We start from the raw sequence: 26,975 nt of genomic DNA on the forward strand, positions 1-26,975 counted from the left end.
AAGACTGGGGCAGAGCTGCCCAAAACAAAGTATTTTCATTCACAGGGTTGCCATAAGGAAAAGCCAAATTGACAGCCATTAATAAGAACTTGGAGGTGATTAATTCATAGGAGTGCCGTACGTCCAAGTTGACTTGACAGCAAGTAAACACAACAGAGTTAGAGAATGACTTAGAAAATGACAGCAGCAATATGTAGGAAATGTTTTTCAATTAATAGCACCTTATTAAAGAATTGATATGTTTATTTATCACGACACAAACAGAACACAATGGTGTGGTGTCAGAATTGGTGAGGAGCTTGACAACAAAAGGGAAAACAGAACCCAACTTTCTTTTGTATTTCTTTTCCCATAAGAAATCTGAGGTTAATCTGAGATAAGAGTGAGAAATTGTATCCCGTCGGTGGAAAAATGGTTGTGAAACTGCAGGCCTGATCCACCGGTTTATTTGGACCCAGCAATCGGCTCCAATTATCCTAAATCCGCCTCCACTTGTGTTCCTCCAACCCTAGCCCTCTGTAACCTGTATTAAATTACGTAAGAACTTGCACAATCAGGATAAATCTGTTTTCCCTGCCCTTCTCCTCCCTTTGCATCACGTTGACTATACACTTGCTTTTAAAGCACTCATTTTAAAATGCAGGAGGAGAAAAAAGCAACATACAAGTCAACAATAAATAAATAACAACAAAGACGCAGCTCTTGGTTTTGCTGCAAAATAAAACACAGTTTCCTCCCCTTGGATACGGCAATAAATAAATAACACACAAAGATTTGGAGTGCTGTTGATGTTGAACACAAAAGGCTTATACAGTTGTCCTTCCACACTTGGAAAGTTAGGCATTCACAGATGTAATTATTTGTAAACACGCCGTGTTTATTTACTGCTGCCTCCATTGCTGTACTAATGCCTCCAAGTGTGATTCGATGGTCAATCTTTGGTGAAGATAAAAATCATACTGGAGGGCTTACAAACACCTTAAAAAGTGTTCTCTAAAGTCAAAACAATGGGATTTGTAATTTCCATTTACCGTATTTTCCAGCATATTAGACGACTTTTAAACCCTGGAAAATCCTCATTGAATTTTGGGGTTGTCTAGTACACCGGGTATAAAAATATAACTTCCTGTTTTGGGTCGATGAGAGGGAGATGAGCAGATGCCCGGTGCTGGAGCAGGACGCTCGAAGAAGCAGCAGCTGCTGCGCTCTTCCAGTGCCATTTGCCGGGCTTTAGCCTCACCGAGGGGCTCTTCCACTCTATGCCCGCCTTGGCTATCAGTGTGGTGGTGGTGGTGGAGGAGGAGGAGGAGGTGGGGGAGGCGGCACAGCCATCTGGCGAGTATATCTCCTTCTCCGCTGCACTGACAGCCGAGGCAGGCCTGGAGTGGAAGAGTCCCTCAGTGAGGCTGAAGCCCAGTAGCAGGAGCCAGGTACCGCTGGAGGGCAGCCCTCAGGTGCCGCTTGGCTCCCACTGCCGAGCTTCAGCCTCATCGAAGGGATCTTCTACTCCAGGCCCACCTTGGCTGTCAATGCGGCAGAGGAGAAGGAGGAGGAGGTGATGAGGCCATCCAATGAGTATATCACCTCCTTCTCCTCCGCCGCACTGACAGCCGAGGTGGGCATAGAGTGGAAGAGCCCCTCGGTGAGGTTGAAGCCCGGCAGCGGGGGCCAAGCGGTGCTGGAGGAGTGTCTTGCTCTAGTGGTCACCTCCTCCTCCTCCACCGGACTGACAGCTGAGCCGGGCCTGGAGTGGAAGAGCCCCTCCATGAGGCTGAAGCCCGACAGCGGGAGCCAGGTGGTGCCGGAGGGCAGCCCTCAGGTGCCGCTTGTCTCCCACTGCCGAGCTTCAGCCTCAGCGAGGGGATCTTCCACTCCAGGCCCACCTTGGCTGTCTGCGCGGCGGAGGCAGAGGAGGAGGAGGTGACATGGCCATCCATTGAGTATATCACCTCCTTCTCTTTCACCACACTGACAGCTGAGGTGGGCATAGAGTGGAAGCTGAAGTCCACCAGCGGGGGCCAAGCGGTGCTGGAGGAGTGTCTTGCTCTAGTGGTCACCTCCTCCTCCTCCGCCAGACTGACAGCTGAGGCGAGCCTGGAGTGGAAGAGCCCCTCCATGAGGTTGAAGCCCAGCAGCAGGAGTCAAGTGGCACCAGAAGGATGCCCTCCGGCACCGCTTGTCTCCCGCTACCGGGCTTCAGCCTCACTGAGGGGCTCTTCCACTCCAGGTCCACCTCGGTTGTCAGTGTGGCGGAGGAGGTGATATACTTGCTGGACGGCAGCGTCGCCTCCTCCTCTGCTGCACTGACAGCCGAGGTGGGCATAGAGTGGAAGAGCCCCTCGGTGAGGCTGAAGCCCGGCAGCGGGGGCCAAGCGGTGCTGGAGGAGTGCAGCAGCTGCTGCTTCTTCGAGCATCACTGACACCTTCTCCTCTGCCAGACTGACAGCTGAGGCAGGCCTGGACTAGAAGAGTCCCTCAATGAGGCTGAAACCTGGCAGCAGGAGCCAAGCGGCACCTGAAGGCTGCCCTCCAACACTTGGCTCCCACTACCAGGCTTCAGCCTCACTGAGGGGCTCTTCCACTTCAGGTCCACCTAGGTTGTCAGTGTGGTGGAGGAGGAGGTGATATACTCATTGGACGGCTGTGTCACTACTGCTTCCTCCGCTGCTGACACAATGACAACCAAGGCAGGGTGGACTGGAAGAGCCCCTCAGTGAGGCTGAAGCCCGGCAGCGAGGGCCAAGCGGTGCTGGAGGAGTACCTGCTGCTTCTTCAAGCATCTTGCTCCAGTGACCACCTTCTACTCCGCCGGACTGACAGCTGAAGCAGGCCTGAAGTGGAAGAGCCCCTCCATGAGCTTGAAGCAGCAGCAGCCAAGCAGCACCTGAGGGCTGCCCTCCGGCACCGCTTGTCTCCCGCTACCAGGCTTCAGCCTCACTGAGGGACTCTTTCACTCCAGGCCTGCCTCGGCTGTCAGTGTGGCGGAGGAGGTGATATACTCGCCGGATGGCTGTGTCACTACCGCCTCCTCCGCTGCTGTTGCACTGATAGCCAAGGTGGGCTGGAGTGGAAGAGCCCCTCCATGAGGCTGAAGCCCGGCAGCAGGAGCCAAGCGGCACCAGAAGCCTGCCCTCCGGCACCGCTTGTCTTCCACTACCGGGCTTCAGCCTCAACGAGGGATTCTTCCACTCCAGGTCCACCTCGGTTGTTAGTGTGGCGGAGGAGGAGGTGATATACTCGCTGGATGGCCGCGTTGCCTCCTCCTCCTCATCTGGTCTGGAGTGGAAGAGCACCTCGGTGAGGCTGAAGCTCGGCAGTGGGAGGCAAGTGGTGCCAGAGGAGTGCAGCTTCGGGCACTCTGCTTCAGAGCAGGGCAGCTGCCCGCCTCCCTTGCCTGTTAGGAGCTCCCATCTTGTTTTGGATCCAGGACGTTATGAGTATGGGGGTTGTCTAGCTGTGGCAAGGCCTGGCTGCTGGTGGAGGAGAGGCTGCTTTTATGGAGCCGAGAAGCTGCCTAAACACCCAGGAAAAGAGGCTTCGGGGCCCGAAGGGGCTGGCAAGAGGGGTAGTCTAATACAGCGAGTATATCCACAAAACTGAAATTTTGAATTGAAAGGTTGGGGGGTCGTCTTATGCAACCAGTCATCTAGTATGCCAGAAAATACGGTATATGCAAGGTTTCTCCACTTCTGCACCCTTACCAAATGCGGAGGGACAAGTGTATTTCTACTCTAAGAGGTAAAACAACTCTGAGCGACTGACTACTAAAGACAAACAAACAAACTTCCCTAAGTGCTTTGAGATCAATCTGTCAGAAACTTCTCAGTGCTTTACTATCAAGTAATTGAAAATGCCAAGAAATGAAAATACAGTAGAGTCTCGCTTATCTGACATAAACAAACCAGTAGAATGTCGGATAAACGAAAATGTCGGATAATAGGGAGTCTCCGACTGTGACCTGTCCGACACCTAGAATACTAACAATAGGGACTCAAAGAGTTAAAGCAAGGCAACGCTTTGGGGCTAGAGAGGCCCAGCAGGAAGTGCCCGGATGCGGAAGAGAAGCGTGGAAATCACAGAGGGAAGAAGGGAGGACGCTTCCGCTTTCGGTCCTGCCTCTTTTCCCTTTTTCCTCCTCCTTGTTTTGCCTTTTTCACTTATTGGGAATGGAGAGAGAGTTGATTGAGAGTCCCCTTTGATTGAAGGAGAAATGTTGGAGGAAAAGGGGGAGCGTCGGATAAGACGGAATGTCGGATAAGCAAAGGTCGGATAAGCGAGACTCTACTGTAACGCATGAACAAATGTGGAAGGTGCTCCTTTGGTACATTCAGTCAAATGAACATCGCATCCACAACAGGGGAGGTATTGTTCCTTCCAGTGGCTTGTATAAGATATAGGGTTGGTGGCTTCCGTATCAGCAGTGTGCGTCCGCTCCGGATTTTAGTCTGAACTTTAAGGGTGCTATCCAAAAGCTTTGAACATTCACCATCTTGGATGACTCCTTTTAAAGTTCAGACTAAAACCCGGAGCGGATTTAATGCCCTGGTGAAACCACAATGGTCCCTTTTTGTACCCACTCCGCATTTTGTGTTGCGTGTTCATTTGGGATTGGATGGAAACGCCTCTGTTTCCGTTTCAACCGACCTTCCTCATCTCGAGACTTTGTTTTGATTAGGATAACACCTCCCATCATTCCCTTCCAATGATCAGGGGACAATGGGGGTTGTGATCCCAAAGATCATTTTCGTTCCCTTCCAACGATCAGGGGACAATGGGTGTTGTGATCACAAAGACCTAGAGTTGAGGAAGGCCAATGTAAAGCAATAAAGAGGTAGCATAAAGGCATAAAGATTAAGGGCAAGAGAGAGTCGGTTGCTTTGGGAATATGTGTGCCTCACCCAGAAGTTGCTGGACTACAAGTCCCAGCAGCTCTAGCCAGCAAAGCCAACAGTGAGGGATGCTAGGAGTTGTAGTCCAACAACACCTGGAAGGCCACAAAAATCCCACCTGGGCTATTGATTAATTTGTTTGGATCTAGATGACCCTTCAGTCCATAACAAGACTCAACTGCATGACCCTTTGACTTCTCCAGTGCTTTGGATTTGTGGTGACCCTCCAAATCAAGAAGGTAAGTGAGGTTTCGCCTTCATAGAGCTAAGCTCAGCGCTTCTAAGTGTTGCCAATGCGGTCTTCCGTCTTTCTGGGGATGCTGCTCTTAACCATCCATTTCCCTGGCTCTGGTGCTACCATAGTCAAAAGTATAGAGAAGGGTCAACGGTTGACGTCACAACGGCTATCATAAAGAAGAGGCATCATCAAGTATACTCCAAAACAGATCAAGTAAACGGACAGGTCGGAGGCATCTCGCTACTGGTCTTTGCTATCTTGCGGGAAGTCGCTTTCGGCCCGGAGTCGGCGGCTGCTGGCTTCGCTGTATTTCATCCAGTGGAGGACTTCATCAGGAAGCTCTGGAGACTCCACCTGCAAACCAGAAGGGAGACAAAATATGGAAATCTATGGATGATAGACTACTGCAACGCGCTCTACGTGGGGCTGCCTTTGAAGACTGCCCGGAAGCTTCAATTAGTCCAACGGTCGGCAGCCAGGTTGCTCACCAGAGCAGCATACAGGAAGCATATAACTCCTCTGTTACGCCAGCTCCACTGGTTGCCGATCTGCTACCAAGCACAATTCAAAGTGCTGGTTTTAACCTTTATAGCCCTAAACGGTTCTGGCCCAGACTACATATTTATTTATTTATTTATTTATTTATTTATTTATTTATTTATTTATTTAAAAGTTTTATATACCGACCTTCTCACCTCTTTTGAGGGACTCAGACCGGTTTCCAACCATAAAATCATATACAATCGGTAAAACAACATAATTCATATTACAATAACACATTAAAACAACAAATATATTCAAAACTACAATGGTCAGTCGTCATACTAAAATCAATTATACATCATTCTTCCATCCGTATCTCCGGGTGTTGTCTCACTCATCGAATGCCTGTCTCCATAACCACGTCTTCACCTGTTTCCTAAATGTCAGGATAGAAGGGGCGGTTCTGATCTCCAGTGAGAGAGAGTTCCAGTCGCGGGGCCACCACCGAGAAGGCCCTGTCCCTCGTCCCCACCAGGTGCGCTTGCGAGGCCGAGAGCAGGGCCTCTCCAGACGATGTTAATAATCTTGATGGTTCGTAGGGGAGAATACGTTCGGAGAGGTAAACAGGGCCGGAGTCGTTTAGGGCTTTATAGGTTAACACCAGCACTTTGAATTGTGCTCGGAAGCTAATTGGCAGCCAGTGGAGCTGGTGTAACAGCGGAGTGGTGTGCTCCCTGTACCCAGCACCCGTTAATAGTCTGGCTGCCGAGCATTGGACTAGCTGCAGCTTCTGGGCAGTCTTCAGAGGCAGCCCCACGTAGAGAGCGTTGCAGTAGTCTAAACGGGATGTAACCAAAGCGTGGACTACCGTGGCCAAGTCAGACTTCCCAAGGTACGGGCGCAGCTGGCGCACAAGTTTTAGTTGTGCAAAAGCTCCCCTGACCACCGCCGAGACCTGGGGCTCCAGGCCCACCCGATGAGTCTAGGACAGTGTTTCTCAACCTGGGGGTCGGGACCCCTGTGGGGGTCGCGAAGGGGTGTCAGAGGGGTCGCCAAAAACCATCAGAAAACACAGTATTTTCTGTTGGTCATGGGGGTTCTGTGTGGGAAGTTTGGCCCAATTCTATCATTGGTGGGATTCAGAACGCTCCTTGATTGTAGGTGAACTATAAATCCCAGCAAGTACAACTCCCAAATGTCAAAGTCTATTTTCCCCAAACCCCATCAGTGTTCACATTTGGGCATATTGAGTATCCGTGCCAAGTTTGGTCCAGATCCATCATTGTTTGAGCCACAGTGCTCTCTGGATGTAGGCAAACTACAACCCCCAAACTCAAGGTCAATGTCCACCAAACCTTTCCAGTATTTTCTGTTGACCATGGGAGTTCTCTGTGCCAACTTTGGTTCAATTCCATTGTTGGTGGGGTTCAGAATGCTCTTTGTTTACATGTTAACTATAAATCCCAGCAACTACAACTCCCAAATGACAAAATCAATCCCCCCCACCAACCCCACCAGTATACAAATGTGGGCATACTGGGTATTTGTGCCAAATTTGCTCCAGTGAATGAAAATACATCCTGCAGATCATTATTTACATGGCAGTTCATAATGTTAGGGTTATGGTTGGCGGTCACCACAACATGAGGAACTGTATTAAGGGGTCGTGGCATTAGGAAGGTTGAGTAACACTGATCTAGGAGAACTCCCAGACTGCGAACCTGCGCCTTCAGGGGGAGTGTGACCCCCTCCAGCACAGGCTGTAACCCTATACCCTGTTCGGCCTTACGACTGACCAGGAGTACCTCTGTCTTGTCTGGATTTAGTCTTGTCTGGATTTACATATCTGAACTATCTCCTGCTACGAACCATCACAAAGTTTAAGATCATCTGGAAAAGCCCTGCTCTTGATCCCACCACAATCGCAAAAACGATTGGTGGGGATGAAAGCCTTCTCAGTAGTGGCTCCCAGTCTGTGGAATTCCATCCCCAGAGACATCAGATTGGCCACCTCCTTCCTGTCCTTCAGAAGGAAACTCAAGACTTGGTTGTGAGACCTTGCGCTTGATATAAGTAACTCGAAGTGACAGTGAATTGACCCAGACTGATTTTAACTGGCGTTTAATGTTATGTTTTTAATGAATCTGTTGATTGTTTTTATTATTGTGATGGCACCGAATGGTGCTTGCTGTGAAGCCGCCCTGAGTCCGCCTTCAGGGGTGAGAAATAAAGTATATGAAATAAAATGATCTATATAAATAAAAATGTAATGTTCGTCTGTGGGATTAACAGAACTCAAAAACCACCGGACGAATTGACACCAAATTTGGACACAAGACACCTAACAACCCAATGTATTTCCTTCACTCAAAAAAATTTGATTTTGTCATTTGGGAGTTGTAGTTGCTGGGATTTATAGTTCACCTACAATCAAAGAGCATTCTGAACCCCACCAACGATGGAATTGAACCCAACTTGGCACACTGTTCTCCCATGACCAACAGAAAATACTGGAAGGGTTTGGTGGGCTTTAACCTTCAGTTTGGGAGTCGTAGTTCTCCTACATCCAGAGAGAATTCTGGACTCAAACAATGATGGATCTGGACCAAACTTGGCATAAATACTCAACATACCCAAATGTGAACACTGGTAGACTTTGGGGAGAAATAGACCTTGACATTTGGGAGTTGTAGTTGCTGGGATTTATAGTTCACCTACAATCAAAGAGCATTCTGAACCCCACCAATGATGGAATTGAACCAAACTTGGCACACAGTTCTCCCATGACCAACGGAAAATACTGGAAGGGTTTGGTGGGCAATGTCCTTTGGTTTTGGAGTTGTAGTTCACCTACATCCAGAGATCACTGTGGACTCAAACAATGATGGATCTGGACCAAACTCTACACGAATACTCAATATGCCCAAATGTGAACACTGGTGGAGTTTGGGGAAAATAGAATCCTGACATTTGGAAGTTGTAGTTGCTGCGATTTGTAGTTCACCTACAATCACAGAGCATTCTGAACCCCACCAACGATAGAATTGGGCCAAACCTCCCACACAGAACCCCCATGTGAGCCACAGCAATGTATGGCAGGGGATGGCTAGTTATTAATATAATAATAATAATAATAATAATAATCCTTTACTGCTGACTCATGTCCAGCTGGTGGTTTAATTAGGACTTCACACCGGAACATCTATCTGTTTTAAATCCATTTGATGCCTTCTTCAGAATTATGGGATTTGTAGTTTAGCGAGGCTCGAGACTTTTCTGGTAGAACAATTAATATAATAATAATACTTTAATGATAACCCGCCCTATCTCCCTGAAGAGACTCTGGGCAGCTGTTTAAAGGCTCTTAGGAATTGTGGGAGTTGAAGTCCAAAACACCTAGAGCAGTGGTTCTCAACCTGGGGTCCCCAGATGTTTTTGGCCTACAACTCCCAGAAATCCCAGCCAGTTTACCAGGATTTCTGGGAGTTGTAGGCCAAAAACATCTGGGGACCCCAGGTTGAGAACCACTGACCTAGAGGGAAGGGCAAAGTTTGCTCATGCCTGCTAGTGTGATGAAGTAGCAGCAAGACTTGACATGGACTGTTTCTGAGCCAAGTCTTGTATTGGTGCAATTTATTGTTATTGGCTTTACGGAACTGCAACTCCCAGGATTGGTTTGACAGTGAAGATCAGGTATGAGCAAACTTGAGCCCTCCAGGTGTTTTGGACTCCAACTTCCACAATTCCTAACAGAATTGTGGGAGTTGAAGTCCAAAACACCTGGAAGGTGGGCCGAAGTTGGCCTGTGCCTGGTGCAGATGCACCTGAGTTTCCATCTCCAGCATTACCTTCCTGCGGCACAGCATTTGCACGGCCTTCTCCGGCGTGGCCCCCACCACATGCTGCCGCACCAGCAGGACGGCGCAAATGAAGCCGTCCCTCCCGCTGACGAAGCGCTGCTCGAGGAAGAAGGCCCGCTCGTCCCAGCCCAGCACTTGGGTCCGGATCTCGAAGGGCTCCCAAAACTGCAAGGAGCGTCGGAAGCGGCAGCAGGAGGCGGCCAGGACGGTGTGGCCCCCGAGGGCCCGGATGGCCCGGAAGAGGCCGCAACGGGTCAAGTGCACCGAGCGGGCCAGGTCCGCCTCGCGGGGGTAGCGCGCATTGTTCATGTGCAGCAGGAAGTCCAGATCAGAGAGCAGCACCCGGCTCTGGAAGCTTTGCTCTTGCAGCAGATCCCACACCGTCGGCAGGACCCAGTGGGCGTAGATGTAGATGATGGGCATCCGGAGCAGGTACCAGCCGTCCAGGAGGCCAAAGAAGGCGGTGGCACCCCCCAAAAGCCAGGCCAGGGCCCCCATGGTGCAAATGCCCAAACAGAACAATAAATGGGCAAATGCAAAAATAGGGCCAGAAATGGGCAAATGCAAAAATAGGACAAGAAATGGGCAAATGCAAAAATAGGGTAAGAAATGGGCAAATGCAAATACAGAACAAGAAATGGGCAAATGCAAAGATAGGGCAAGAAATGGGCAAATGCAAAAATAGGGTAAGAAATGGGCAAATGCAAAGATAGGACAAGAAATGGGCAAATGCAAAGATAGGGCAAGAAATGGGCAAATGCAAAAATAGGGTAAGAAATGGGCAAATGCAAAGATAGGACAAGAAATGGGCAAATGCAAAGATAGGGCAAGAAATGGGCAAATGCAAAAATAGGGCAAGAAATGGTGCAAATGCAAAGATAGGGCAAGAAATGGGCAAATGCAAAGATAGGAGAAGAAATGGGCAAATGCAAAGATAGGGCAAGAAATGGGCAAATGCAAAAATAGGGCAAGAAATGGGCAAATGCAAAAATAGAGCGAGAAATGGGCAAATGCAAAGATAGGACAAGAAATAGGCAAATGCAAAAATAGGGCAAGAAATGGGCAAATGCAAAAATAGGGCAAGAAATGGTGCAAATGCCAAAACAAAACAATAAATTGTGCAATTGCTAAAATAGGACAAGAAATGATGCAAATGCAAAAATGGAGCAAGAAATCAAGCAAATGCAAAAAATAGAATAAGAAATGGTGCAATTGCCAGGACAACAATATATTGTGAAATTGCTACAATAGGACAAGAAATAGTGAAACTGCCAAACCAGAACAAGAAATGGTGCAAATACCAAAACAAAACAATAAATGGTGCAATTGCTAAAATAGGACCAGCAATGGTGCAAATGCAAAAAACAGAACAAGAAATTATGCAAATGCCAAAATAGGACCAGAAATGGTGCAAATGGCAAAACAGAACCAGAAATTATGCAAATACAAATTTAAAAAAAACTCAAGAGAAAGGTGGCTTCCCTTTTTGTCCAGGCCTCAAAGAGGGCAGGAGGTTAGGCCAAGCAGCCTCCAATGCCGGCTTCCTCCTTGACAGCTTTGACAGGTCGGGAGAGGCCACTTCTGCAAGGTGGAGGGGAGCACAGAGCCAAGGAAACCCTCCTCCTTATCGGCTTGCCATTTTCTCCCCCTGCTTTCACTGCCTACTTGGTTTGATCCTGCTCTAAATAATCCTCCCCTTGCTTTGGATGGCTTTTTATGTAAGTGCTGCATTGCTGCCCAACAGCGCCACCTGCTGCTCCTAATGGGTGTTGCAACGAAATCTTTCCTATCTTTGGCTTGCTGTGAGTTTTCCAGGTTGTATGGCCATGTTCCAGAAGCATTCTCTCCTGAAGTTTCGTCCACATCCATGGCAGGCATCCCCAAAGGTTGTGATGTCTGTGGACTCAAACAATGATGGATCTGAACCAAACTTGGCACGAATACTCAATATGCCCAAATTTGAACACTGATGGAGTTGGGGGAAAAAAAGACCTTGATATTTGGGAGTTGTAGTTGCTGGGAAGTATAGTTCACCTACAATCAAAGAGCATTCTGAACCCCACCAATAATAATAATAATAATAATAACTTTATTTGTACCCTGCTACCATCTCAAACTTCCGTACAGTGGCCCTTATTTCTCATGCCAGTAAGGGAATGCTCAAGATCCTGCAAGGAAGAAGACTCCAGCAATACATGGAGCGAGAGTTGCCAGATGTTCAAGCTGGGTTCAGAAAAGGCAGAGGAAAGAGAGACCAGATTGCCAATATCCGGATGCTGGAGAATGGAGAAAGGCAGGGAGTTTCAGAAAAACATCTACTTCTGCTTCATTGACTATTCTAAAGCCTTTGACTGTGTGGATCATAATAAATGGTGGCAAGTCCTTGGTGGGATGGGCATCCCAAGCCCCCTTGTCTCTCTCCTGAGGAATCTGTACAAGGACCAAGTCGCAACAGTCAGAACTGACCACGGAACAGGAGACTGGTTCAAGATTGGGAAAGGCGTACGGCAAGGCTGCATCCTCTCACCCAACCTCTTTAACTTGTATGCAGAACACATCATGCAAGGATGTGCGGGGCTGGATGAATGCAAAGCTGGGGTGGAAATGGCTGGAAGAAACATTAACAACCTCAGATATGCAGATGACACCACCCTGATGGCCGAAAGCGAGGAGGAGATGAGGAGCCTTCTAATCAAGGTGAAAGAAGAAAGCGCAAAAGCCGGGTTGCAGCTAAACGTCAAAAAAACCAAGATCATGGCAACAAGAATGATTGACAACTGGGAAATAGAGGGAGAAAACGTGGAGGCCGTGACAGACTTTGTATTTCTAGGCGCAAAGATGAGTGCAGATGCAGACTGTGGCCAGGAAATCAGAAGACGCTTCCTTCTTGGGAGGAGAGCAATGTCCAGTCTCAATAAAATAGTAAAGAGTAGAGACATCAGACTGGCAACAAAGATCCGCCTAGTCAAAGCCATGGTCTTCCCTGTAGTAACCTACGGATGTGAGAGCTGGACCTTAGGGAAGGCTGAGCGAAGGAAGAGAGATGCTTTTGAGCTGTGGTGTTGGAGGAAAGTGCTGAGAGTGCCTTGGACTGCGAGAAGATCCAACCAGTCCATCCTCCAGGAAATAAAGCCCGGCTGCTCATTGGAGGGAAGGATACTAGAGACAAAGTTGAAGTCCTTTGGCCACATCATGAGGAGACAGGAAAGCCTAGAGGAGACAATTATGCTGGGGAAAGTGGAAGGCAAAAGGAAGAGGGGCCGACCAAGGGCAAGATGGATGGATGGCATCCTTGAAGCGACTGGACTGACCTTGAAGGAGCTGGGGGTGGTGACGGCAGACAGGGAGCTCTGGCGTGGGCTGGTCCATGAGGTCACGAAGAGTCGGAGACGACTGAACGAATGAACAACAATGGCCATGTTCCAGAACCATTCTCTCCTGACGTTTCGCCCACATCCATGGCAGGCATCCCCAGAGGTTGTGATGTCTGTGGACTCAAACAATGATGGATCTGAACCAAACTTGGCACGAATACTCAATATGCCCAAATTTGAACACTGATGGAGTTGGTGGGGAAAAAGACCTTGACATTTGGGAGTTGTAGTTGCTGGGATTTATAGTTCACCTACAATCAAAGAGCATTCTGAACTCCACCAATAATAATAATAATAAAACTATTTGGACCCTGCTATCATCTCCCCATGGGACTCGGTGCGGCTTACATGAGGCCAAGCCCAAAATACATCCAACAACATCAATAACACAACATTAATAAAACAATCAATAAAATACAAATCATATAAATCACATAACAAAACAACTATCAATAGTGACGTATAGTTTTAAAATGGCTGGGCCAAATGTAATAGATTAAAATTGAAAATATGCTGACGTGAACAGGTAAAGATATAACTGGATAGGAGTTTTCAGAGGGAAACGAGGGAACAACAATCCATCCTAAGTCAGTATTAAAGTGCATTATGAGGGCATATTGCCAAGAATTCTCCTTATTCTGGTAAGGCACACTGGAACAACCACGTTTTCAGGCTCAATGGCCAAAATTCCCATACAGAACACCCGTGACTAACAGAAAAGACTTGTGTTTTCTGATGGTCTTTGCCGACCTCTCTGACACCACCTTGTGACCCCCCCCAGGGGCCCCAACCCTCAGGTTGAGAAATGCTGGGATACTACATCTTGGGGAGACCTTGAGTTTCCATATGCAGAGTGAAGGCGGGATACAAATAAACATAATAGTAATAATAATAATAATAATAATAATAATGAATCAGCTGATGCAAAAAAAGCCAATGGGATTTTGGCCTGCATCAAGAGGAGCCTAGTGTCTAGATCTAGGGAAGTCATGCTCCCCATACTGTATCCCGTTTTTGTTAGACCACACCTGGAATATTGTGTCCAATTCAGGGCACCACAATTCAAGAGAGATCTTGACAAGCTGGAATGTGTCCAGAGGAGGGCGACTAAAATGATCAAGGGTCTGGAAAATAAGCCCTATGAGGAGCGGCTTAAGGAGCTGGGCATGTTTAGCCTGAAGAAGAGAAGGCTGAGAGGAGATATGATCGCCATGTATAAATATGTGAGAGGAAGCCACAGGGAGGAGGGAGCAAGCTTGTTTTCCGCTTCCTTGGAGACTAGGACGCGGAACAATGGCTTCAAACTACAAGAGAGGGGATTCCATCTGAACATGAGGAAGAACTTCCTGACTGTGAGAGCCGTTCAGCAGTGGAACTCTCTGCCCCGGAGTATGTGGAGGCTCCTTCTTTGGAAGCTTTTAAACAGGGGCTGGATGGCCATCTGTCAGGGGTGCTTTGAAGGCAATATTCCTGCTTCTTGGCAGGGGGTTGGACTGGATGGCCCATGAGGTCTCTTCCAACTCTTTGATTCTATGATTCTTGGAAGTAGGTTGAGATTCTGCTTTAGAAGAAAACAGAACTAGCTTTCAATTTATTTAGGAGAAACAGAATGAATATATGCTGAATATTCACAATATGTGACGGTGCGAGTGGCACCACCTATGTATAGAACTGTTAGTTGTAAGATTTAAACTGTTGTTTCATGCTTAATCCTGCCCCTTTTTACCCTGTTTATGTATAGTTGTATGCATTGGTTGCTTGTAGCTGTCAATCAGTACTGTTTGGCTTCACCTCTTCCTGCAGGAGGGGAGAGCTTCCTTTTTTCTTTTCATTCTGCCATCAGAGCTCATACCACATGGATGTGAGTAAAAGATTTGATTCTAAAGGACCCTGATTTAAGTTACCTCTTAGCACCAGTTCGGAGGTTTTTTACCTTTGGGACTCATGCTTTATGTCCAGATTGTCCTGGATAACATTGAGGAGATCCCAAGCGCCTTCAAGCCGGTTCTTTCACAGCCATTGAGGAAGGAGGAAACTTGGTGAGGCTTCTCAGCTTCAAACCCCTTGGACCCAGGACTGATTGAGACTGTAATGTATGTCTTCCTTCACCCCTCTAAAGTTTTCCAGCTCATTGCTTTGAAGAAATGACTTTGTGATAAATAAAACTTATTTTGAGCTATTTACAGCGTTTTGGGTTTTTGGGAGTTCCAGTTTCCTATAGGAGGGCAAGCAGCAATCCCCTGGGGGAAAGATGCCACGTCCATCCCTCCTTTATTGAGAATAATAGCCCCCAGGCACGACGGCACACTATATAAACACTTCTTTCACTTTTATGAAGTTTTATTTTAGAAAAATTTAATATGTTTTTAGTAAAATGTACATATAATAGTCACCGACAACATAATATAATACATATATACATAGTATTATCTACTACTGTGCTGCCAAGTACTAAAACTAATACTAGAATTAAGAAATACACACAGGTTAACAACAAGCAAAGTCGATGCTCAACTTTCCTGCCAATGACTATATACGCTTGAGGCTCAGGCGTCGGCGATGTCCGGGAGGGCTTTTGCACAATTGAGGCTCGTGCACCAACTGCGACTGTACCTCGCAAAGGCTGATCTGGCCGGGGTGGTCCATGCCTTGGTCACCTCTAGATTGGACTACTGTAATGCACTCTACGTGGGGCTGCCCTTGAATACGGCTCGGAAGTTCCAACTGGTCCAACGGGCAGCAGCCAGGATGTTAACTGGGGCTCCTTACAGAGAAAGGTCAACCCTCCTGTTCAAGGAGCTCCGCTGGCTGCCGTTTATTTTCCAAGCCCAATTCAAGGTGCAGGTGCTTACCTACAAAGCCCTAAACAGTTTGGGGCCATCCTACCTGCATGACCACATCTCTGTCTATGAACCCACACGCTCACTTCGATCATCCGGAGAGGTTCTGCTCGTGATTCCACCTGTGTCGCAGGCGCGTTTGGTGGGGACGCGAGACAGGGCCTTTTCTGTGGTGGCCCCCCAACTATGGAACACCCTCCCAAAGATCTTAGACAGGCCCCTACGTTGGCAGTCTTTAGAAAGAACTTGAAGACCTGGCTGTTCCGATGTGCCTTTCCAGAATAGGAATCTCCAACAACAAGTTCCAGAAGCACTTTACTAGAATTGAGATTGCCACACACTGCGCACTGCAATTACTCTATAATCCTTACATATCACCTGCCACATCAGCACTTTTAACCCTGTACCCATTACTCTGGCCCGGCCCAGTTTTATAGTGTCTTGTTGTATTGTTTACTGCTTGTTGTGTAATATTGCTTTAACTGTTTCTAATTTGCTTTAGGTGTTGTATTGTTATGTTGTGTTTTGAGGCCTCGGCCTTTGTAAGCCGCATCGAGTCCTTCGGGAGATGCTAGCGGGGTACAAATAAAGTTTAATAATAATAATAATAATAATAATAATAATAATAACAAGAGTGCCTACTTCCCCCGTATGCATAATGCTTCAGTCTTGCTTAAAACTACTCAGTGATTTCCCTCCTACCAAAATAGATCATTCGTCCATTTCAGCCAACTCCAGCATTTGCATCACCCAGTCTTCCCAAGATAGTATTTTTCTGTATTTTTCCGTTTCTTTGCATATAACAGTCTTGCTGGAGTAATGATACGTTGCCGCGATAATTGCATGTTCCGGCACTAATTGTATGTTGTAGCATTCTCCTATAACACTCCCCATAAAAACAACTCCGGCTTTTGTTGGATTCCAGTCTTAAAATATCTCTTGAATCAGACAGTGGATCCGTTGTTACCAATTTGGCTTTATCGATGGCCCACTATGCTAATTTTCAACACATATTATGAACCTCTTTATGCAGCTTCTCTGGAGTCAAAGATCATCAATGTCTGTTCCGGCCATTTTTTGGATCTCTCTTGATTCCACTTCCTAGGATGTTTGTGCCCCACTTTGTGCTGTTCATGGCCCGTAGTAAAGTCTTGTTGTTGTTGTTGTTGTTGTTGATCTCAAGGCCCAACTTTTGGTACAGTTGCATCAATGCATTTTGGGCAAGAAACCCACCCAAAGTGCTTAGAAGTCTCTGCAGTTTTCGTACTGGGAAGGTTTCTTTGCCGGACATCTCCGAAGTGAAACCTTACAATCCTGTCCAGAGAAGGGCCAGGCCCAAAGTGACCATGATGGTCGTGGTGGAGACAGTGATTCTGACCTCTGACCCCGCACGAACATTGCACAAATCCGTGTAGCAGCAATAGTCGGGGTGGCGCTCGCCGAGCGCATCTGGATCAGAAGGGACACAGTTTTTGGAGCAGGACTTCTCCACGGAGACGTTTCCGAAGAACGGGTATCCTGAAATAGAGCAATGAGGCAGCAATGTCAAAGGAAGCTGAAGAACAAAAGTCTACGAGGATTGAATGAAAAGTAACGCCTCCACCTTCGTAACTCCTCAACAGATGGCAGTAATGGTATGCGGTAGGTACTGGCGTGTCCAGTAGACTCTCTTCTACAGTTCCATTTTGGTGGGAAGCCTTAGCATTGAACAGTTGTGTTGCTAAAGTGCGAAGTATGGAACCCTGCGTTGACGGATGAGGTAACTTCCTCTTTAAATGTATGTATTTCTATTGCCCTGAGTTTGGGCATGTGGTCATTCTCCATTGCCCTCTCTCTACCTTTGCCTTCCTTCCAGTGAGGATGCATTTTGCCTTTCTCCAGGCAAAATGTAACTGCATTAATATTTTGACTTTTTACCCTTTTACCTTTCTTAGAATATGAACTTTAGTAAGCTACAAGGGTTGAATGAAAAGTAATGCCTCCACCTTCGTAACTCCTCAACAGATGGCAGTACTGGTATGCAGCAGGTACTGGCTTGTCCAGTAGACTCTCCTCTACAGTTTCATTTTGGTGGGAAGCCTTAGCGTTGAATGGTTGTGTTGTTAAAGTGCGAAGTATGGAACCCTGCGTTGACGGTCGGTCAATGCGACTTAAGCAACGTGCAGTCATTGAATTCTTGACAGCAGAAGGTGTTACCTCAACATTTTTAATCTTACTTGCCCAATGATGCACAGTATTCACATCAACACAATCACCATAAACAGCTTGCATTCTCTGATGAATCTCCTTTGGGGTGACACTTTCTGCTGTCAAGAATTCAAGGACTGTACATTGCTTAAGTCACATTGACCGACCGTCTGTGCAGGATTCCATACTTCACACTTTAACAACACAACCGTTCAATGCTAAGGCTTCCTGCCAAAATGAAACTGTAGAGGAGAGTCTACTGAACAAGCCAGTACTTGCCGCATACCAGTACTGCCATCTGTTGAGGAGCTATGAAGGTGGAGGCATTATTTCTCATTCAACCCTTGTATGTCTAAACATATTTTGTTGTATTTTTGGCAAAGGCCTTGGAAAACTACAGTTCCAATGATGCTGTAGCATTGAACCATGGCAAGTAAAGTGTAGTTAAGTTGCATCGATGCACCCTCTGTGTTCATGAGTTTTCCCTTACCTGTATCCAAAGAGAGCACGGTGGTCTTGCAGGCAGTCATCTCCTCGGAGCAGTTTGTTATGGAGACGCATTTTGCAAGGTCTGTAGGCCTTTTGCAGGTGTAGCACCGCAGAGCATGAGCTGAAATAGCCAAAGAGAATGGTGTTAAGAGCATTAATTCAAAATTTGCTGGCACCTCCTCTTTGGCACAACCGTGAAAGGGATCTGAGAGTGTTTTCAACAACGTATGGAGACAACATAAGGAAACTAATTAGTTAGACTGGAGCCCTATGAGGAGCGGCTTAAAGAGCTGGGCATGTTTAGCCTGAAGAAGAGAAGACTGAGAGAAGACATGATAGTCAATGTATAAATATGTGAGGGGAAGTCATAGGGAGGAGGGAGCAAGCTTCTTTTCTGCTGCCCTGGAGACTAGGACGCAATGGAACTATGGCTTCAAACTACAAGAAAGGAGAGTCCTTCTGAACATGAGGAAGAACTTCCTGACTGTGAGAACCATTCAGCAGTGGAACTCTCTGCCCGGAGTGTAGTGGAGGCTCCTTCTTTGGAAGCTTTGAAACAGAGGCTGGATGGCCATCTTCAGGGGTGCTTTCTTGGCAGATGTCTCATGAGGTCTCTTCCAACTCTATGATTCTATGCTCCAAATGACACCTGACCAAAGCAGAAGAGCTTGGACTATGACTTCCTTGAATCTGACACTATAAACCTACTGATGCAACCTAGCATCATATTGCCTTTTGGAACTGCTGCATCACATGGTTTAGTCATGTTCAGCTGGTGTCTCCTAAGAGAACTTCCTGACTGTGATAGCTGTTCAGCAGTGGAACTCTCTGCCCTAGAGTGATTTTCCTGCTTCTTGGAAGGGGGTTGGACTGGATGGCCCATGAAGTTTCTTCCAACTCTATGATTCTATGATTCTACGACTCCTGTTGTTTTCCCCAAGCTGAACGCGAGACAAGTGTGATGCGACAGCTCAAACAACCAATGTGATTCCACATTGAGTATGGTGTCTAGATTGAGGGAAGTCTATTCTGCTTCTATCTGACCTCACCTGCAATAATCACATCCAGTTGTGTGCTTTTGTGTTTATAGTTGGTCCTCACCTTCAATATATCTCATAATGTATATGCAAGTATTGCAAAATATGCAAGGCTTCTGTTCCTAAGCATTTCATATAAGGCAGTGTTTCGCAACCTTCCTAATGCCGTGACCCCTTGATACAGTCCCTCATGTTGTGGTGACTCCCAACCATAACATTGTTTTTGTTGCTACTTCATAACAGTCATTTAACTACTGTTATAAATCATAATGTAAATATCAGATATGCAAGATGTATTTTCATTCACTGGACCAAACTGAGCACAAATACCCAATGCAACCACATGTAAATGCTAGTGGGGTTGAGGGAGGATTGATTTTGTAATTTGGGATTTATAGTTCACCTATAATCAAAGAGCATTCTGAACTGGACCAGTGATGGATTTGAACCTAATTTACTACACAGCACTCCCATGGCCAACGTAAAACACTGGAAGGGTTTGGTAGGTATTGACCTTGAGTTTGGGAGTTGTAGTTCACCTATATCCAGAATGCACTGTGGACTCACGCAATGGTGGATCTGGACCAAACTTGGCACAAATACTCAATATGCGCAAATGTGAACACTGGTGGATCCTGGGGAAAATAGACCTTGACTTTTGGGAGTCGTAGTTGCTGGGATTTATAGTTCATTACAATCAAAGAACATTCTGAACTCCACCAACGATAGAATTGGCTCAAACTTCCCACATGGAATCCCCATGACCATCAGAAAATACTGTGTTTTCTGATGGTCTTTGGCGACCCCTCTGACACCCCTTCGCGACCCCCTCAGGGGTCCCGACCCCCAGGTTGAGAAACACTGATATAATGGATGCTTACTCAGTAGTATAAGAATCAGCATAATTCGAACTTCCATGTCTCAGAGACTTGTAATGAAAAGACTATGTCTGAGCTAGTACAGCTTAGAGGTAGACTTTTCATTGTGTTTGCTCCTACAATTTTCACAGAGTGTAGAAATATTCCTGCATGAAAAGCAACTTTACCAAGTTCCATAGATGCTAGAAGAGTCAGCAAGGCAGCTAGGACCACATTCATGGCTGGAGATCAAATGGTAGGGATTTCCTTCAGCAGTTCCTCTGTGTCCTCCCAAGATCCCCAAGGAGCCCTTCTTCTTGCTCTGAGAACTTGGCAACCTTCTTATGAAGCCACTTAGTTGTTCCGAAGGCAATATCCCACCTTGCGCAAGGTCCGTCCTCCTGCCTTCTCCATCCGGTTCTTCTGCCTGCGGGGCAGAGAACAATGTGAAAAGGGAGAATGAGGTCATGTCCACATACGTACACAAACACACACACAAATAACCTGAATCTGGTATCATCGTCTTCGTGACGCATGTTGACTTCTGGAGTATTTAGCCCTTGGCCCACTTTGGTTCACACTAAATAAAATAAGGAGATACTTTGGAGGAAACTCTGACGTATCCAAGATCTTTGTGGCCATCTAGACAGTTGAATTGAGTCTGCTTTGGTTGGATCCATTGTGCGCATGCACACCACCTCCATCACCCTTTCCTTGCATCTCCTTCTATGAACCGGCGTGCACTCTAAGATCTTCCGGGGAGGCCCTTCTCTCGCTCCCACCACCGTCACAAGTACAGCTGGTGGGAACGAGAGAGAGGGCCTTCTAGGTGGTGGCCCCTTGCCTCTGGAATGCCCTTCCAAGGGAAATAAGACAGGCCCCACCTCTCTCCTCTTTTCGTAAGAGCATTGCTTAAGACGCATTGACTGACCGTCTGCGCAGTGTTCCATACTTTGCACTTTAAAAACACAAATGTTTAATGCTAAGGCTTTCCGCCAAAATGGAACTGTAGAGGAGAGTCTACTGAACAAGTCAGTACCTGCCACATACCAGTACTGCCATCTATTGAGGAGTTACAAAGGTGGAGGCATTACTTTTCATTCAACCCTCATATTTTTTTTCAAGCCTTTGAGGATTAAATCTGGGGATAGTGAATGCACACATTCAGGGGGACAACTATATATGTATATACTTGTGATGTCACGAATAGCCACTGGGATGTGTTTTGGACTAAATGGCTCTTGAGATTGTATTTCCCTTGTTGCTATACATTTATGACTCCGTAAAATATATGTTTTCAACTAGACCACCCAGAAGGACTTGTAAAGCACTCAGTGACATGCTTCGATGGGATTGGCATGTTGAGTTTACGAAACTCTTAACGGGACACAGAAACCTCCTGAGGCCTCAACAATAACACAGGGATGTGTATGTAAGAGGTATGGTATTGTTTACTACCAGTTTCTTCAAAAGCAGACTGCCTTCCAGAAAAAGATTTTTTTCTTCTTCTTGGATCAAAGTGTCAAAAGAAGTTTTGCCCCAAGGAAAAAGGTTTGAAGACAAATGAGTCAAAGAGTAAGGGACAACTTATTTTTCGGGTTGTGTGTCCTCTAATAGAGGAGTCATTCCTATTATATGCCTCTCTGTGTATATTATTATCTATATAAATAAGAATGTAATGTTCGTTTGTGGGATTAACAGAACTCAAAAACCACTGGACGAATTGACACCAAATTTGGACGCAAGACATCTAACAACCCAATGTATGTCCTTCACTCATGAAAACACTGAAAAACACAGCAGAAGGGACTTAAAAAGCCCCCAAAAGCTAAATGATGAAAAGCTAAATGACAATACAGTAAAAAGGGAAGAAAGACGGAGGGAAGGGGAGAAAAAAGAAAGGAAGAAAGAAAGGAAGAAAGGAAAGAGGGAGGGAGGGAAAGAAAGAAGGAAAGGGAAAAGAAAGCAATTTAAGCAAAGAGAGAAGGAAGTAAGGAAAGAGGTAGAGAAGGAAGAAATGAGAGAAAGAGGGAGGGAAAGAAAAAGGGGGAAGGAAGGAAAGTTAGAGAAGGAAGGAAGGAAGGAAGGAAGGAAGGAGAGAAGGAAAGAAAAAAGGAAAAGAAGTAAGGAAAGAGGGAGCGAAGGAAGGGGGGAAGATGTAGAGAAAGAGAGAGCGAAGGAAAGAAAGAAAGAAGAAAAGAGAGACAGTAGAAGAGAAAGAAAAGAGAGACATCAGAAGAGAAATAAAAGGGGAAAGAAGGAAAGAGATAGAGAAGGAAGGAAGAAGAGAAGGAAAGATGGGAAGGAAGGAAGGAAAGAGGGAGTGAAGGAAGGAGTGGAAGAAGAAGAGAAAGAGGGAAGGTTGGCCACAGCAACACGTGGCTGGTACAGCTAGTCTATATAAATAAAAATGTAATGTTTGTTTGTGGGATTAACAGAACTCAAAAACCACTGGATGAATTGACTCCAAATTTGGACACAATACACCTATCAGACCAACTAGTGACCATCACTCTTAAAAACACCGAAAAACACAGCGGAAGGGGCTTAAAAAGCAAAAAGCAAACAAAAAGACACTACAATGCATGCATAAAATGGCTCTTCCAGGCAAAAAAACCCCACACAATAGCATATCCACACTTCCGGACTACAACTCCCAGCATCCCCTAGACCAGGCCCTTTAGGAGAAGAAGATGATCCAAATGCACTTCTTCCAAGATGCAAGCTTTCTTCTCCTTGGATTTCTTTGAGAGCATCCCAATCCCTGCAGATTTCCATTTTCCTATCCCTGGGCTGCAATTCCCAGCAATCCTCCAGATCAATGGTCCTCAACCTTTCTAATGCCGCGACCCCTTAGTGCAGGTCCTCATGTTGTGGTGACCCCCAACCATAATGTTATTTTCGTTGCTACTTCATAATTGTAATTTTGCTACATGTAAATATCTGATATGCAAGATGTCACTGTACCAAATTTGGCACAAATACCCAATGTGCCCAAATTTGAATACTGGTAGGGTTGGGGGTGATTGATTTTGTTATTTGGTAATGCTGGAGTTGCTGGGATTTATAGTTCACCTAAAATCAGAGAGCCTTCTGAACTCCACCAACGATGGAATTGAATCAAACTTGGCACACAGAATTCCCATGAACAAGAGAAAACACTGGGAAGGTCTTGTGGACGTTGTCCTTGAGTTTTTGGAGTTGTAGTTCACCTACATCCAGAGAACACTGTGGACTCAAGCAATGATGGATCTGGATCAAACTTGGCACAAATACTCAATATGCTGAAATGTGAACACTGGTGGAGTTTGGGGAAAATAGACCTTGAGATTTGGGAGTTGTAATTGTTGGGATTTATAGTTCAACCACAATGAAATAGTATTCTGAACCCCACTAACGATAGAATTGGACCAAACCTTCCACACAGAACCCCCATGACCAACAGAAAATACTATATTTTCTGATGGTCTTTGGCGACCCCTCTGGCACCCCCCCGCGACCCCCCCAGGGGTCCCGACCCCCAGGTTGAGAAACACTGCTCCAGATAGATAACATAGATAGATAGATTAAATAAATAGAGATAGATGGGTAGGTAGGTAGATTGATCAGGAGGAATGCTGGGAGTTGCAGTCCAAGAATAGGTGCAGAAGGAAAAAGGGGAGAAAGGGAAAGAGAAATAAAAAGTGGAGGAGGGAGGGAAGGGGAAGAGAAGGAAGGAAGGAGAGAGGGAAAGAAAAAAGGGGAAGGAAGGAAGGAAGGAGAGAAAGAAAGGAGGAGAGAAAGAGGGAGGGAAGGTTGACCACAGCAACACATGGCAGATGTGCAGGTACAACTGCACCAGGAGCTTCAATTTTGTTTGCTTTGCATTGAATGTTTGTTGTAGTCCTCAGTTTCAGAGGTTCTGCAGATAGGTGGCTTCTTTTGGCTGCAATCATAGGGCAAGCCACCTGTCAATTATCGTTAGATTCCCTGGCCCCTTTTTGGGTTTTGGAGGGAATAGGAGCCATTTTGAGTTCAGTCCACACAGAGAAGCCTTTCATGCAGGACATAATACCAAGAACTCCTGTAGAAAGCTTCATCTTCTACAGCTTGGCCGGGGTTATACAGCCCCACAGTTTGGCCGGGGAGAAAAGGCCCCACGGCTTGGCCGGGAGATATACAGCTTTATAGCTTGGCCAGGGAGAAAGGTCCCATAGCTTGGCTGAGGATTTTACAGCCTTACAGCTCCTTTGTTGAGGGAATCTTGTCCCACAGCACTTCAGCCAGCCATCACCGAAACCTGAACTCCTTTCCCCTTGGAAGTCTACAAAGCTCTGCTTGGTAAGGGTCACTCGCGGAAGCCAGAAGCAGTTGGTACCGGGTGCAGGGGCTCCACGTCAACAGAGGCAAAGACAGACTGCCCAGATTAGAAGTTAAGGATTTCCCCATTAGTTACAGTTATGAAGATAGTGCCTGTTCCCTGTGGACAAGATTGAGAGAGTCAATAGACTGTTAAGAAAGCCTTAAAGTACCAGTTTGTTTTCAAGAATAAAGAACTTTGTTGAACCTTTAAGCAATCTAAAGACTCTGTTTTAAGGAAATCCAAAGGCCTTTAATCTGAGGCAGCCCCGGCATCCCGTTGGGCACACAGAATTTATGTCCTGTCTACAGTTTTATGCACAGGCCCAGCGTGTGACAGCACAGCAGATACGGCTACTTTGTTTTTGTTTTGTTTTGTTTTGTTTTGTTTTTTTTAAAGACAGATTTTTTTTGAATGAATGTTTAGTCATCATGTGATAAGCCCATTAAAAGGATAATATAGCTGTCTTCAAAGAAAATGGAACAATATTGTATCAACCCAGTGTGGAAATACTCTACTATGGGTGCATCCAAAGTGATAAAAGGAAAAAAAAAGTCCCAGGTTTTGTTCCTGTGCTTTCTGACTTTCTGCTGTGGTAAAATCAACCACGCCGGGGAAGCTGTTGTAAATTGTTTTTGATAATCCTTGGAGCTGATTGAAAAATATTCTGTCAGATAATTTAGAATCATAGAATCATAGAATCAAAGAGTTGGAAGAGACCTCATGGGCCATCCAGTCTAACCCTCTGCCAAGAAGCAGGAATATTGCATTCAAATTACCCCTGACAGATGGCCATCCAGCCTCTGTTTAAAAGCTTCCAAAGAAGGAGCCTCCACCACACTCCGGGGCAGAGAGTTCCACTGCTGAACGGCTCTCACAGTCAGGAAGTTTTTCCTCATGTTCAGATGGAATCTCCTCTCTTGTAGTTTGAAGCCATTGTTCCGCGTCCTAGTCTCCAAGGAAGCAGAAAACAAGCTTGCTCCCTCCTCCCTTGCTCCCTCCTCCCTGTGGCTATCATATCTCCTCTCAGCCTTCTCTTCTTCAGGCTAAACATGCCCAGCTCCTTAAGCCGCTCCTCATAGGGCTTGTTCTCCAGACCTTTTATTATTTTAGTTGCTCTCCTCTGGACACATTCCAGCTTGTCAATATCTCTCTTGAATTGTGGTGCCCAGAATTGGACACAATATTCCAGGTGTGGTCTAACCAAAGCGGAATAGAGCATGGGGAGCAGGACTTCCCTAGATCTAGACACTATGCTCCTATTGATGCAGGCCAAAATCCCATTGGCTTTTTTTTGCGTCCTTTGTAAGTCCTGTCCTGTTTTCTCACAGTGCCTCCTGCATTATTTGAGAGCTATAATTTCTCCAGCCCTGAGGGGCCGAAACCACCACTTTATATAACCAAGAGCCCTCAAGACAAAAGTTATGAAACACTGACCACCAAATCCGATTCATGGCAAAATGTTTTTTGGTTAGACAAGCCAAGCAAGTATTTTTCCAACGTACAAGATGTTCTTGATTAAAAACCACAAAGGCTTATTCTTTTGGAAGAACTACAGAAAGATAGGAAAATAGATCTAAAATTTCTCAGTTGCAAAGATACAAGGGGTGCATTTGCACCAGAGCTTTCCAAATTGTGTGTCACGACACATTAGTATGTCAGCTGCAGTGTGCAGGTGTGTCATGCAATTGTAATGAGAAAGGGCAGAAAACTTGGCAATCTATGTTATGGAACTCTTTTCCCCGGAGTGTGGTGGAAGCTCCTTCTTTGGAAGCTTTTAAACAGAGGCTGGATGGCCATCTGTCGGGGGTGATTTGAATGCAATATTCCTGCTTCTTGGCAGGGAGTTGGACTGGATGGCCCATGAGGTCTCTTCCAACGCTTTGATTCTATGATTCTATGATGCTATATAAATGAAAAATGTTCACGATATCTATTGCGTCGTCAGACATTTTGTTATCGCATGGCAGGTATGTGCCCTTATCTCTTACAAGGGACTAGCCGTCCCCTGCCACGCGTTGCTGTGGCCCAGTCTGTGTCTATGTGTTTTGTGTGGGTATATTTGTGTGTATATCTGGTTTTGCGCAAGCATTGTAATGTATTTTTATTTTTTGGCTTTCCAAGTCTCTTCCGCTGTGTTTTTCAGTGTTTTTATGAGTGATAGTCAGTTGTTGACAATAGGTGTATTGTGTCTAAATCTGGTGTCAATTCGCCCAGTGGTTTTTTAAGTTATGTTAATCCCACAAACATTACATTTCTATTTATATAGACTATCCTTCCCCTGCCATGTGTTGCTGTGGCCCAGTCTGTGTATATGACTTTCGTGTGTGTATATGTGTGTATATGTGTATATATGTGTGTTTATGTATATATATATATATA

The 26,975-nt window shown here is 46.0% G+C and overlaps 2 protein-coding genes across 2 annotated transcripts; both read right to left on the minus strand.

The window, feature by feature from the left end:
- Window positions 1-3,809: 3,809 nt before the first annotated feature.
- Window positions 3,810-11,156, minus strand: THEM6 (thioesterase superfamily member 6). Its single transcript, XM_060775952.2, has 2 exons — window positions 9,459-11,156; window positions 3,810-5,481 (listed from the first exon to the last, which is right to left on the minus strand). The coding sequence occupies exons 1-2, from the start codon at window positions 9,966-9,968 to the stop codon at window positions 5,368-5,370; spliced, it is 624 nt and encodes a 207-aa protein (XP_060631935.2). The 5' UTR covers window positions 9,969-11,156; the 3' UTR covers window positions 3,810-5,367.
- Window positions 10,985-20,494, minus strand: LOC132773540 (secreted Ly-6/uPAR-related protein 1-like). Its single transcript, XM_060772781.2, has 4 exons — window positions 20,443-20,494; window positions 18,362-18,481; window positions 16,995-17,202; window positions 10,985-11,051 (listed from the first exon to the last, which is right to left on the minus strand). The coding sequence occupies exons 1-4, from the start codon at window positions 20,492-20,494 to the stop codon at window positions 10,985-10,987; spliced, it is 447 nt and encodes a 148-aa protein (XP_060628764.2).
- Window positions 20,495-26,975: the final 6,481 nt, after the last annotated feature.

This window comes from Anolis sagrei, chromosome 4, assembly GCF_037176765.1.
Source record: "Anolis sagrei isolate rAnoSag1 chromosome 4, rAnoSag1.mat, whole genome shotgun sequence".
In the NCBI taxonomy this organism is placed as follows: Eukaryota; Metazoa; Chordata; class Lepidosauria; order Squamata; family Dactyloidae; genus Anolis; species Anolis sagrei.

Bases quoted from the DNA above. Each gene is read 5' to 3' on its own strand.
- THEM6 (XM_060775952.2), bottom strand. From the start codon at position 9,968: ATGGGGGCCCTGGCCTGGCTTTTGGGGGGTGCCACCGCCTTCTTTGGC. The intron at 5,482-9,458 runs GTAATGCTGGAG...TCTGGTTTGCAG, and splicing joins AAATGCTGTGCCGCAGGAAG to GTGGAGTCTCCAGAGCTTCC.
- LOC132773540 (XM_060772781.2), bottom strand. From the start codon at position 20,494: ATGAATGTGGTCCTAGCTGCCTTGCTGACTCTTCTAGCATCTATGGAA. The intron at 17,203-18,361 runs GTAAGGGAAAAC...GCTCTATTTCAG, and splicing joins CGTGCTCTCTTTGGATACAG to GATACCCGTTCTTCGGAAAC. The intron at 11,052-16,994 runs GTAAGGTTTCAC...TCCACCTTGCAG, and splicing joins GCCCTTCTCTGGACAGGATT to AAGTGGCCTCTCCCGACCTG.